The 13884-nt window shown below is 44.7% G+C and overlaps 1 protein-coding gene across 1 annotated transcript in view; it reads right to left on the minus strand.

The window, feature by feature from the left end:
* The window catches only part of LOC132816982 (protocadherin-16-like), a 411427-nt gene that overhangs the window by 66132 nt on the left and 331411 nt on the right, over positions 1-13884 (minus strand). Inside the window, exons 6-9 of the mRNA XM_060827009.1 lie at positions 10417-10604; positions 8390-8486; positions 4628-4785; positions 3043-3886 (exon numbers count right to left, since the gene is read on the minus strand). Coding sequence (XP_060682992.1) covers positions 3043-3886; positions 4628-4785; positions 8390-8486; positions 10417-10604 — 1287 coding nt within the window. The remainder of the gene's footprint in view (positions 1-3042; positions 3887-4627; positions 4786-8389; positions 8487-10416; positions 10605-13884) is intronic.

Consider the following 13884-nt stretch of genomic DNA (forward strand, 5'->3'; position numbering starts at 1 on the left):
AATATCCAAATTGCTGATGACACAAAATGGGGCTGCTTTGTAAACAGTGTTGACAACAGCATGAAATTACAGCAGGATATTGATAGATTAGACAAATGGGCAGAGCTGTGGCTGATGGATGTTTGTATTAGCAAGTGTGAGGTTATCCATTTCAGACCAAAAAAGGGGCCGATCAGGGTATTTTTCAGAAGCACAAAGTTAAATGCAGTGGATATCCAATCAGATTTTGGAGTTCAGCTGCATATCTCTTTAAAATGCCATGGAACAGATGCAGAAAATAATAAAGAAAACTAATGGAATTCTGACCTTCATATCTAAAAGGCTGGAATATAGTGATTCAAACATTATACAGCAGTTACACAAAACCCTGGTCAGACCTCACTCAGAGTACTATGGGCAGACCGGGGCACTGCACCGGAGGATGGATAGATTGGTTCTGGAGGGAGTTCAAAGCAGGTTTACAAAAATGATACCTGGACTTCAGGGGTTAGGTTGTGGGGAGAGATTAGAAAAATGAGGCATGGCTTCTCTTGAATTTAGAAGGTTAAAGGTTGAAGGTTAAAGGTTAAAGGTTGATCTAATCAAGGTCTTCAGGATATTCCCAGGAAGAGACAGGCTTAATTTAGATAAACTATTTCCACTGGTTGAAGATTCTAGAACCTGGGCATTGTCAAAGATTTTGGGTCAGGTTATTCAGGAGATTTGTTCAAAAGTACTTCAACATACAAACAGCAAAAGAACAGAAGAGAAGTACTGCACAGGAACAGGCCCTTCGGCCCTCTAAACCTGTGCCGATCATCTTATCTCAACTAAACTAAAAAACAAACTTTCTGCCCTTGTTTGGTCCATATCTCTCTATTCCCTCCCTATTCATATAACCATCCAGATGCCTCTTAAATGTCACCAATGTGCCTGCTTCCATCACCTCTTCTGGCAATGCATTCCAGATTTCTCCCACTCTCTGCATGAACAACTTCCGTAGCACATCTCCCTTCAACCTTTCACCTCTCACCTTGAACCTGCGCCCTCTTGTAATTGAAACTTCAATTCTGGGAACAAAGCCGCTGACTCTCCACCCTATCGATGCCTCTCACAATTTTGTAGCCATCTGTCAGGTCTCCTTTCTCCAGTGAAAACAATCCCAGTCTTTTTAACCTTTCCTTATAGCCAATCTGGTCCTCGAGACCAGACAACATCCTGATGAAACTTCTCTGCACTCTCTCCAAAGCTTCCATGTCCTTCTGGTAGTGTAGTGACCAAAACGGTACACAATACCCCAAGTGCAGCCTAACAAGAGTATTATGATTCGCCAACTCCTGTACTCCATGTCCCGGCCGATGAAGGCAAACATGGCCACCTGTGTTCCCACTTTTAGGGAACTGTGGACTGCATGCTCAGATCTGTCTGTGTGTCAATGTTCCTCAGGGTTCTGCCATTTACAGTATAAATCACACCCAAATTAAAGAGTAGTGGAGGTTTGGAATTCTCTTCCTTAAAGAGCGGTCAATGTTCATTCAATTGTTAAATTTAAATCTGAGATAGACAAATGTTTATTAAACAAAGGATATGGGCCCAAGACAGGCAGAAAACATGGCCACAGATCAGCCATGATGTTATTGAATTGCAGAACAGGCTTGAGGGGTTGAATGGCCTACTAGACCATAAGACCATAAGACATTGGAGCAAACATTAGGCCGTTCGGTCCATCAAGTCTGCTCCACTCCATTCAATCATGACTGATAGGTTTCTCAACTCCATTCTCCCGCTTTCTCCCTATAACCTTTGATCCCCTTGATACACAAGAACCTGCCTATCTCAGTCCTAAATATAATCAATGACCTGGCCTCTACAGCCCTCTGTGGCAATGAATTCCATAGCTTCACCACTTTCTGGCTGAAGAAGTTTCTCCTTATCTCCGTTCTAAAGGGTCTTCCCTTTACTCTAAGGCTGTGCCCTCGAGTCCTAGTCTCCAATGGAAACATCTTCCCAACATTCACGCTGTCCAGGCCATTCAGTATTCTGTAAGTTTCAATTAGATCCCCCCCATCCTTCTAAACTCCATTGAGTATAGACCCAGAGTCCTCAAACATTCCTCATGTGTTAAACTCATGTTCCGATGTTCCTAATTCAAAGAGGTGACAGAAAGCAAAAGAGAAAAATATAAATACAGGAAATGATAACTGGACCATGACAGGAAAGGATAGAAAGTATAAACCTTAGTGCAAGCCAATAAATAAGATGAGAATTTACAAAGAGTAAAAGGATTAAACTAAAGGCTCTGTATCTGAATGCAGTCAGCAATGGATGCACTGAGAGTGTAAATAGAGATGAAAATATAGAGTCTAAATAGAAACAAACTTACAAACAAAATAAATGAATAGGCCACATGGCTGATCTGATTTTAACCTCAACTCTACATTCCTGGAAACCTCCAATCATCTTTCAGCCCCTCAGTAATGAAGTCTCATGTTGTGGAATAGAAACAGACCATTTGGCTCTTTGATAATCCCTTTCTATACTGATTTGAGCTAACTAAATCTCACTCTCCTACCCACTCCTATAATCCTTTCATCATCTTTTCTGAAAATAAACAATGATGTAAATTCCTTCATCTATGGGCCTGCACAGAGGTGTCATTACAGAAGCAGGTGCAACCTGAATCAACATCTCCTGGCTCAGAAATAAATTCACTCTCAGCGTGTCACAATAGCCTCAAATGATTAAGTACAATCTGATAGCGATTACAGAGACATGGCTCAGTGTGTGGGGTAGCAGCTTCACTTGAGGATTTCAAATTAAATGAAATGGTAGTGTGACGCAGGAATGTGCAGGGCCAAGGGGAGAAGGCAGGGGAATGGTATAAGGTGAATTACTCATCCAGTCAGTGGGTCATGATGGGCCGAATGGCGACCTCCTGTGACAATTCTGTGAATGATAGTGTAGTTTGATGTAAATTGAAGGCCATTAGAGGTAATTGGGGTTACTGAAAGGGCATCAGGCATCATTAGTGATCTCTCTGAAAGATGATCCTCAACTACTCACCTGTTGTTGGATTGAGTCGTAACTTGTTAGCCCCCAATCCAGATTTGATCCGGTAACTGAGTCTGCTGTTCTCTCCCAGGTCAGCATCCTGGGCAACGATGTAAGAGATGATATTACTAATGGGCTGGTCCTCCTTGACCTGGAGCACTGATGGAGACAGGAACTGGGGCTCATTGTCATTTTCATCAGTCACAAAAACACGGACCGTTACAGCTGAGGATTTCTGCTGGGATCTCTCCACTGTTTGGTCCATGGCTTGTACCACCAGCAGGAAGAATGGAGTGGTCTCCCGGTCAATAACTGCTGCTGCTGTCAGTGTTCCAGTCATGGAGTCAATGTGGAGGAAGTTCCCAGGGGGTGTTTGCTGGAGGAGGGTGTATTGGACCTGGCTGTTGGGACCACTTCCATCTTTATCAACTGCCTGGAAGGTGTAGATGGAGGTACCAACTGCCGCATTCTCATTGATGACTAGAGTGATGGGGTCCTCAGCAAACTGTGGTGCATATTCATTGCGATCCTCAATATTGATGTCGACGATGGCGAGAGTGCTATGGGGGAGTGCTGTACTCAGGTCATCAATTGCAATCTCCAGTTGGTAATGTGATCCCAATTCGTAATCCAGCTCCTGGGCCAAGTAAACTTTACCTGTGAATCTGTCCACAACAAATCTCCCATCCACATCTGTTCCACCCACCAGGGTATATGTCACCTGCCCATTGACACGACTCGATGGATCCTGGGAGACCACTGAACCAATGATAGAGCCTGGGGACTTCCCTTCCATAAAACTGAAGGTAAATGAGTTGCTGCCAGACTGAGGCAGGCTGTTAGCTGAGCTCAGTACCTAAAGGGTGAAACACATTGGGGTTAGAAGACAACCACCGCAGGGCAACTAGATAAACCTGTGACAGGACACAGTGCTAATGGAGTGAGGTGAGATCCTGGGAAAGGAGCAAGCTCATCTTCTGCAGGGACACAAATCACTGGAGTAGGACCTCTTCCCGACCCCCTGCCTCCAGACCTGAGCACCTGAACACATCCTTCCCTAACCCCTGAAGTAAATGTAAAGTTATTCGCTTTGGGAGGAAGGCAGATTATTATCTGAATGGCTATAAACTGAGAGAGAAAGTGCCACAAGACCTGAGTGTCCCCTACACCAGTCACTGCAGGTGCAGAAGGAGGTGAAGAAGGCAAATGGTATTTTGACCTTCACAGTGAGAGGATTCGAGTACTGGAGCAGGGATGTCTTTCTGCAACTACATTACCGCTGGAGTCTGAACTGTTCATCCAAAGACCCAGGTAATGTCCTGGGGAGCTGGGTTGAATCCCACTATGGCAGATGGTGGAATCTGAACCCACAGCAATGTGGTTGACTCTTAACTGCAGTCTGGGCAATTAGGGAGGGGCAATAAACGCTGGCCCAGCCAGCGATGCCCATATCCTGAGAATGAATAAAAGAAACAGTTGGCCTTGTTTGTGGAATCATCTGTGTGTTCCTGCCTAAGATCTGGTTCATGCATCGACAGTGAACATTCTGGGTGCTAAAACAATTCATTTTCATACCAACTGGGAAAAGTATGTTCACCTGGACACGGATAGCGAGCGACGTGGTCTGGGGTGGATGCCCACGGTCACTGGCCAGAGCTGTCAACTCATACTCATATCTCTCGAGCCTGTACAACACTGTGGCTGTCCGGAGTTCACCAGAGGTTGGGTGAAGAGAGAAAAGCTGGGCCCAGGGTCCTAGAGACAGACAGAGAAAGGGAGATGAATTAATATAATATAGGAGCATCAGAAGCTTGCTTTCCATGATGGAGCAAGAGAGATCACATTCCCCTTCAAGTAACAATGAATCAAGGTGGGTCATGCTGCCCTTTCAGGATGTGCCACTTGATTGGATTATGGTTTCTCTGTATCTTGGTATGTTTTACCCTCACATCAAAAACTATAGAAACCAGAGAAGTGTGTTACAGCACATTCAACCCACTGTTTATGTGCTGGCTAAATAAATTAGCTGCGTATTCTCACTTTCCAGCCCAGCTCCATAACAGGCTCCAGTTCTTCAGGGACAGATCCAAGCTCCTTTTAAATGAGTTGAGGGTTTCTGCGTCAACCACCAAACTGAGCAATTAATTCCAGACATTTACCATTCTCTGGGGGAAGAATACATTCCTTGTGTCTTTTCTAATTCTTCCACCAATCATCTAAAGGATTCTGGGTATTCCAACATGGAGGATGGGAAAGCATTGTGGCTGTAAGAGCTGTTCCTTTTTTGAGGTATTTTAGGTGTCGGAGCTGATTTCCTTAAATTCCAGGAGCAGTTATTATTGTTTTATAAAGAGTTGCATTGTTTTGGAACTTTGAGGAAACAAAATCAAAATAACAGCACTTTAAAAAGGAGGAAGAGAGACCAAGGTAGAGGTCACATGGTCAGTGAGGGAGAGAGAGAGAGAAAGTAACCTACAAGGCTGTCTGACCCAGCAGTGAATCTGCACAGTTACTGCCTTTGCTGTTTGAGTTCAAGTATCTCTGGACATCAGAGTGCGCCTGGGAACAATAAACAAACAGCGAAATTCAAAGCTGACCTTGGAGGAACCTGTGTAGGAGAGCTCATAGCACAGAAACAGATGAGAGCATAGTTTTTACCGGTAAACTTGCTTTTTTTGTGTAAATCTATAATAGTGACTAGAGGGGTTCTTTTTGATTATATGTTTTATTGAGAACTGTCTCCTGATTAAAATGTAAAATTATAAAACATTGGTACAAAGCTAGCCTGAGCAGTAAGACTATGGTATTTTCTGGGTCTAGAGATCGTTAAAACGCAAAGAAGGCCTTTAATAGAGTGATGCATTCTTCCTGTCGGATGTGGGAGTTTACGGAGAGTTTTCATGTTACTGATGATTATGTCTGCAGGAAGTGTCTTTGGTTGTGAATCCTATTGGATTGCATGAATCAGTTGGAGCAGCAGTTAGAGGCAATGAGGAATTTACAGGAGCTAGGGGGCGTGATGGATAGTGGTTATAGGAAGGGAGAAAAATGCAGATGCAGTCAGGTAGATGGGTTACCTCCAGGAAAGGCAGGAGAGGGAGGCAGGTGGTGCAGGAGTGTCATGTGGCTATCCCCATCTCAAGCAAGTATGCTGTTTCGGAAAATGTAGGGGGTGATGGACTCTCAGGGGACTGTAGCACAAACAGCCAAGTTTCTGATTTCAAGATAGGCTCTAATGTAATGAGGGGTTTGTCGGGTTCCAAGCGATTGATTGTGGTAGAGGATTCTCTAGTCAGAGGCACAGACAGATGTTTCTGTGGCCAACGAGACATCAGAATGGTGTGTTGTTTCCCTGGTGCCAGGATCAAGGATGTCTCGGAGAGAGTGCAGAATGTTCTCAATGGGGAGAGGGGCCAGCAGGAGGTCATTGTCCACATTGGAACCAACGACAAAGGAAGGGAAAGGGATGAGATTCTGAAGGGAGATTACAGAGAGTTAGGCAGGAATTAAAGGAGATACTCAAGAGTAATAATATCTGGATTACTCCCGGTGCTACGAGATAGTGAGGGCAGGAATAGGAGGATAGAGCAGATGAGTGCATGGCTGAGGAGCTGGTGTATAGGAGAAGGATTCACATTTTTGGATCATTGGAATCTCTTTTGGGGTAGAAATGACCTGTACAAGAAGGACGGATTCCACCTAAATTGGAAGGTGACTAATATAATGCCAGGGAGATTTGCTATAGCCGCTTGGAAGGATTTAAACTAGTAAGGTGGGGGTGGGGAAGCCCAGGGAGATATAAGGTAAATTGAACTGCATTTATTTCAATGCAAGAGGCCTAACAGGGAAGGCAGATGAACTCAGGGCATGGTTAGGAACATGGGACTGGGATATCATAGAAATTACAGGAATATGGCTCAGGGTTGGGCAGGACTGGCAGCTTAATGTTCCAGGATACAAATGCGGAGAAAGTGAGGACTGCAGATGCTGGAGATCAGAGCTGAAAATGTGTTCTGGAAAAGCGCAGCAGGTCAGGCAGCATCCAAGGAGAAGGAGAATTGACATTTTGGGAATAAGCCCTTCTTCAGGAATCATTCCTGAAGAAGGGCTTATGCTTAAAACGTCGATTCTCCTTCTCCTTTGATGCTGCCTGACCTGCTGCGCTTTTCCAGAACACATTTTCAGCTCTGATCTCCAGCATCTGCAGTCCTCACTTTCTCCTAGGCTGGGACTGCCATAGTGTTAACGGTTTAGATGGTGAGGAATTTGTTAAGTGTGTACAAGAAAAGTTTCTGATTCAGTATGTGGATGTACCTACTAGAGAAGGTGCAAAACTTGACCTACTCTTGGGAAATAAGGCAGGGCAGGTGACTGAGGTGTCAGTGGGGGAGCACTTGGGGGCCAGTGACCATAATTCTATTAGTTTGAAAATAGTGATGGAAAAGGATAGACCAGATCTAAAAGTTGAAGTTCTAAATTGGAGGAAAGTCAATTTTGATGGTATTAGGGAAGAACTTTCAAAAGTTGATTGGGAACTTTTCGCAGGAAAAGGGACAGCTGGAAAATGAAACAGAGTATGTTCCTATTAGGGCAAAAGGCAAGGCTGGTAGGTGTAGGGAATGCTGGATGACTGGAGAAAATGAGGTTTTGGTTAAGAAAAAGAAGGAAGCATATATCGGGTATCAACAGCAGAGATCGAATGGGGCGGCAAGGTGGCTTAGTGGTTAGCACAAACACACCAAACACACCAACACAAACACACCAACACAAACACACCAACACAAACACACCAACCACCATTAGCTTCTGTTTCCTGTGATTGAGCCAATTTTGAATCCAGCTCATTCCCTGAATCCTGTCGGCTTTAATCTTTCTGACCAGTCTGCGATGTGAGACTCTGTCAAATGGCTGACTTAGGTCCATGTAGAGAACATCCACTGCATTACCCTCATCAATCCAGGACCAATCTGGGCAGTAACAGACTGGATTTAAAAAAAATCACTGAGTGATAGGAAGCAGAGAGTAATGATCAATGGGGAAAGAGTTGTAATCGAGTTCCCTCGGGGTCAGTACTGGGACCCTTGCTTTTTCTGATATTTATTCATGGTCAGGATCTACTGTGCAGTTGGCAATTTCCATGTTTGCAGAGGACATCAAGCTTAGAAGAATTGTAATCTGTGAGGAAGACAAGGTGAAAATCCAAAAGACATTGACAAGTTGGTGGAGTGGATGGATAGGTGGCAGATGAAGGTCAATGCAGAGAAATTTGGAAGGAAGTTGAAAGACAATATAACATAGGGGTTCAATTCTAAAGGGGGTGCAGCAAAACTCTCTCACTTTGTGGGCAAACCAATCTTACCTGCGAGTGAGTAAGCCACAGTGCCATTCTCTCCCTCATCAGCATCCTTTGCCTGTAAAGTTGTCACCAGATTTCCTGGCTGATTTCCTTCAATAACCTGTATGGACATGAAGGTGAGAAGGGCCATGTTGATGATGAGAATTCTTCAGGGTTTACTAAGAAAACAAACTTACTGGACAAGAAGTTAGATACATGTTGCACTCACATGGAATGTCAGTCACTCACAGTATTACACTCAGTCACTCGTGTAGTGTCATAGTCACAGGTGGTACATGTAAAGACTGTGTCTTTCTATTTTTCTGTATTTTAATTGGGGACTGAAATGGGAAGTGAACTGTTTTAAAAATCAAGGATTGTTGAACGGTTCCTGCAAGTTTTTGAAGGTAAGTTACCAACGTTTATTGGAAGCACTGTTTACCCAGCGGTTGGTTCCAGCAGCGGGAGGAGAAGGCGCAGATGAGCTGGAACCAAGGGTTTGTACAAATGGAAATTCATCCAGAAACAAATCGCTCATTGGTGTGTGGAGTAGTGATCAGTTATTGATGACAAAGGCCTTCTGCCTGCCAACAGCGATGTGATTGGTTCCCAGGTACTGTACAGTTTGGTGATTGGAACAGGATCGAGAGAAACCTTCAGACCATCATCGGCTCAGGAGCTTTCTCTGTTCTCTGCAGTGAAACCCACAGTAAGCCGATAAAAACTTGTTTATTTTATTTTCAGCAGTTGCTGGAAGCTGTAACTTTGAATTGATTGAATTGAATTGATGAGGCATTTTTATTAAAGTGTAAACCAGTCCTGCTGTGCCTGCAGTGGCAGCTGGTTGGTGGAAGAATCACCTCAGCAAAGCCTGTGAATGGAGATCAATCAACTGCTTTCCAGTTATCCCTCCCCAATCTGAAAATAAAAACAGAAATTGCTGGACAAACTCAGAAGATTCTGGGGCACGTATGGACAGAAAGCCCAGTTAACACTAAGTGACCAGTCTGAAAAGGGTCACTGTACTTGAGACATTAACCCTGCTTTCTTTTCATGGATGCTATCAGTGCTAAGTTTCTTCAGCAATTTTTGTTTTTGTATCAAATCTTTAACAGCAGACATTTTTCATTTTATTGTTGTATGCTTTTCCAACTATGTGTATGCATAGAGGGTGTGTTTATAGGGTGATTAGAATTGTAACCGTAAAGTTATATGGCGATGGTTCTGTTTACCTCATATCGTCATAGAGCCATAACAGTCAAACAGACCCTTCTGTCCAACTCGTCCATGCTGACCAGATATCCTAAACTATCTCATTTGTCAACGTTTGGCCCATATCTCTCTAAACTCTTCCTATTCATATACCCATCCAGATGCCTGTTAAATGATGTAATTGTACCAGCCTCCACCACTTCCTTTGACAGCTTGTCCCATCCCTGTAAAGACTATTTATTAGTATTAAATAATTGTTCACAAAAGTAACAAATTTGATTCTACGTTAATAATCAGATATTGTTTGTCTCTGGTCTCCTTTGTTTAAACCTCACAGTTGAATATCCATCAGGCGGACTGGCCAGTTTAAGGACACTCACTGCTTGTCGATTCTTGGCAGCTGCTTGTTGTTTACCAAGATCCAGCTGTTCCAAACTCATTGGACAAACGGGATTGTCAGCTTGTGTGTGTTGGAATCTGTTTGTTTACTTTCCTTGAATTTTGCCAAGAATCAAGGAGATGAGAAAGTGTGGACACAAACTTTTCACAAAGTTTCTCCTTCCATCCACTCGGGCTGTATGCAGTGTCTGACTGTGAACGAAGCACTGACTGTACCTCACACTCAGCTCCCTGATCTCCCAGATCAAGAGAATTCCTCACTTTCCATTTCTTCCCAAACTGGGGAATTTCACATTCCTGAACCACAGACTGTGGAACTCCTCAGCCTCTGTGCTGCGATGTGACAGTATTACAAAGATTAAAGAGGGTGAGCTGGGGTTTGGCATTGTGTCAACACGCTGAGTGAAGCTGTGACCAGGAGTAGATCCCTGTGAGCTTACCTGGACAACCAGCTCCTTTCCCGTCGGCACATTGCTGAAGGTGGGTGAACTATCATTCTCATCTAAAACCATGACATAGACCGATCCAGTGACACTGCGAGGAGGGGTCCCACTATCCTGAACCAGCACAGTTACCTGGTGACTCGCCTGAAGCTCTCGGTCAAACATAACTCTTGAGCTGATCTCCCCTGGAAACAGAATGGAGAAAGAATTTGCATGAATTCACATAATAAGCAATGAGGGTTAGATCTTACTCTGATTTCCATTAGCCTGTTCCTCAACAAGTCAAATCCCAACCATTCACACAGCCAAACGTTCCAGACTCAGTGCCGAGACTGGGAAGGGGCAGAGGAACCCCACTGACAGCACGCGTCCACACACTGTCTGACATAGGCAGGGCCAGGCTGCACAGACAGAACCATGGAGCTGAATAAAAAGGGCCCAAAATGTGTTGCTGGAAAAGCACAGCAGATCAGGCAGCATCCAAGGAGCAGGAGAATCGACGTTTCAGGCATAAGCCTTTCTTCTTATTCCTGAAGAAGGGCTCATGCCCGAAACGTCGATTCTCCTGCTCCTTGGATGCTGCCTGACCTGCTGCGCTTTTCCAGCAACACATTTTTCAGCTCTGATCTCCAGCATCTGCAGTCCTCACTTTCTCCTAGCTCAATAAAAAGGAGCAAGATCAGACAAAGCAAAGAAATGGTTCGATAAGTTTTGTGAGAGTCAGTGTGTTTGTGGGACCTGCACCTCATGAGAGTCATTGTGGGACTGTACCCCAGTGAGAGTCAGTGTGTTCTGGACTGTACCCCAGTGAGAGTCAGTGTGTGTGGGACTGTACCCCAGTGAGAGTCATTGTGTGTGGGATTGTACCCCAGGGAGAGTCAGTGTGTTCGGGACTGTACCCCAGTGAGAGTCAGTGTGTGTGGGACTGTACCCCAGTGAGAGTCAGTGTGTGTGGGATTGTACCCCAGTGAGAGTCAGTGTGTGTGTGTGTGTGGGTGTGTGGGACTGTATCCCAGTGAGAGTCAGTGTGTGTGGGAGTGTACCCCAGTGAGAATCAGTGTGTGTGGGACTGTACCCCAGTGAGAGTCAGTGTGTGTGGGAGTGTACCCCAGTGAGAGTCAGTGTGTGTGGGACTGTACCCCAGTGAGAGTCAGTATGTGTTCGACTGTACTCCAGTGAGGGTCAGTTTGTGTGTGGGACTGTACCCCAGTAAGAGTCAGTATGTGAGGGGTTGTCCCCAGTGAGAGAGACGGTGTATGTGTGTTGGACTGTACACCAGTGAGAGTCAGTGTGTGTGGAACTGTGCCCCAGTGAGAGTCAGTGTGTATGTTGATCTGTACCCCAGTGAGAGTCAGTGTTTGTGTGGGACTGTATCCCAGAGTGAATCAGTGCGTGTGTGTGTTTGTACCCCAATAAGAGTCAGTGTGTGTATGTAGGCCTGTACCCCAGTGAGAGTCAGTGTGTGTGTGTGTGTGTGTGTGTGTGTGTGACTGTACCCCAATAAGAGTAAGTGTGTGTGTGTGGGACCAAGGGCAGACTCATTTCATGTCAGACTGTCTCCCAGTAATGTTCAGTATGTATGTGAGAACCTGTAGCCCTATTAGAGTTAGTGTATGTGGCACCTGTATCCCAGTGAGAGTCAATGTGTGTCAACACAAACGCTAGGCAATGACTATGTTCAACAACAGACAATCCAACCACTGCCAACCCCCAACCCCCCACCTCCCCCAGTTGATTGTCAGTGGTGTTACCATCACTAAATCCCTCTCAATCAAACTCCTGGGGTTTACCATTGACCTGCAACTGAATTGCATTTGCCAGATAAACTCAATGGCTACAGGTCAGAGGCTTGGAATGTTGTAGAACATCACTCCCCTCCTGACTCCCCAAAGCCTGTCCATCATCTACAAGACACAAGACAGGAGTGTGATGGAATACTCCCCACTTGCCCCTGGATAGGTACAGCTCCAACAACACCATCCAGAACAAAGCAGCCCTCTTGATTGGCCATTATCCACAAGGATCCACTCCCTCTGCCATCGACGCACAGTAGCAGCAGTGTGTACACTATCTACAAGATGCACTGCAGAAATTCACCAAAGATCCTCATATAGCACCTTCTAAATCCACAATTACCTTCATCTAGAAGGGCAAGGGTAGCAGGGGAACACCACCCCCTGCAAGTTCCCCTCCAAGCCAATTCCCATCCTGACTTGGAAATATATCGCTGCTCCTTCACTATCACCACTGGGCCAAAATCCTGGAATTCCCTCCCTCAGGGCATTGTGGGTCTATCTACAGCACATGGACTGCTGTGGTTCAAGAAGGCAGCTCACCCCCACCTCTTCAAAGGGCAACTAGGGATGGGCAATAAATGCTGACCCAGCCAATGATATGATGTTCCATGAATGAATGAAGGAAGTTGATCTCTCCATTCCCCTCGGAGTTAACATCAAACTGTTAACTTTACCTCATTCGAGAAACCCTGTCATGCAGGAACCAGCCATGTCCACCTTTTTTTTGGATTGTGGTTTTTGGTTTGCTCACTGGAATGTGGAAATCACTGGCTCAAGGCAGCATTTATTACCCAGCCAGCTGTTAGGAATCATCCACACTGCCATGGACCACTGTCACACGTCAGCCAGACCAGGTCAAAATGATTCCCACTCATCAACTAAATGGATTTTTATAAACAATTGATGATGGGTGTCAGGGTTAATATCCCATTGATATTGATGATGGGTGTCAGGGTTAATATCCCTTTGATATTGATGATGGGTGTCAGCGTTAATATCCCATTGATATTGATGATGGGTGTCAGGGTTAATATCACATTGATATTGATGATGGGTGTCAGGGTTAATAACCCATTGATATTGATGATGGGTGTCAGGGTTAATAACCCATTGATATTGATGATGGGTGTCAGGGTTAATATCCCGTTGATATTGATGATGGGTGTCAGGGTTAATAACCCATTGATATTGATGATGGGTGTCAGGGTTAATATCCCTTTGATATTGATGATGGGTGTCAGGGTTAATATCCCATTGACATTGATGATGGGTGTCAGGGTTAATATCCCATTGATATTGATGATGGGTGTCAGGGTTAATATCCCATTGATATTGATGATGGGTGTCAGGGTTAATAACCTGTTGATATTGATGATGGGTGTCAGGGTTAATAACCCATTGATATTGATGATGGGTATCAGGGTTAATATCCCATTCACTTCCAAATTGAATAGTCACAGAGTCATAAAGATAAACTTCACCCTGCTCCTCGGATGCTGCCTGACCTGCCTGTGCTTTTCCAGCACCCCACTTTCAACCCATTTTTCAAGTTGTCACCATCTATTTCCCCACGTTCTATATTTTCTATGTCCTTCTCCACAGTAAACACTGATGCAAATGTTGGGCTTTTGATGGTAACTCAGCCAATTCTCACTGATTTCCCTTCTCT

This window comes from Hemiscyllium ocellatum, chromosome 6 (genome assembly GCF_020745735.1).
Source record: "Hemiscyllium ocellatum isolate sHemOce1 chromosome 6, sHemOce1.pat.X.cur, whole genome shotgun sequence".
Taxonomy (NCBI): domain Eukaryota; kingdom Metazoa; phylum Chordata; class Chondrichthyes; order Orectolobiformes; family Hemiscylliidae; genus Hemiscyllium; species Hemiscyllium ocellatum.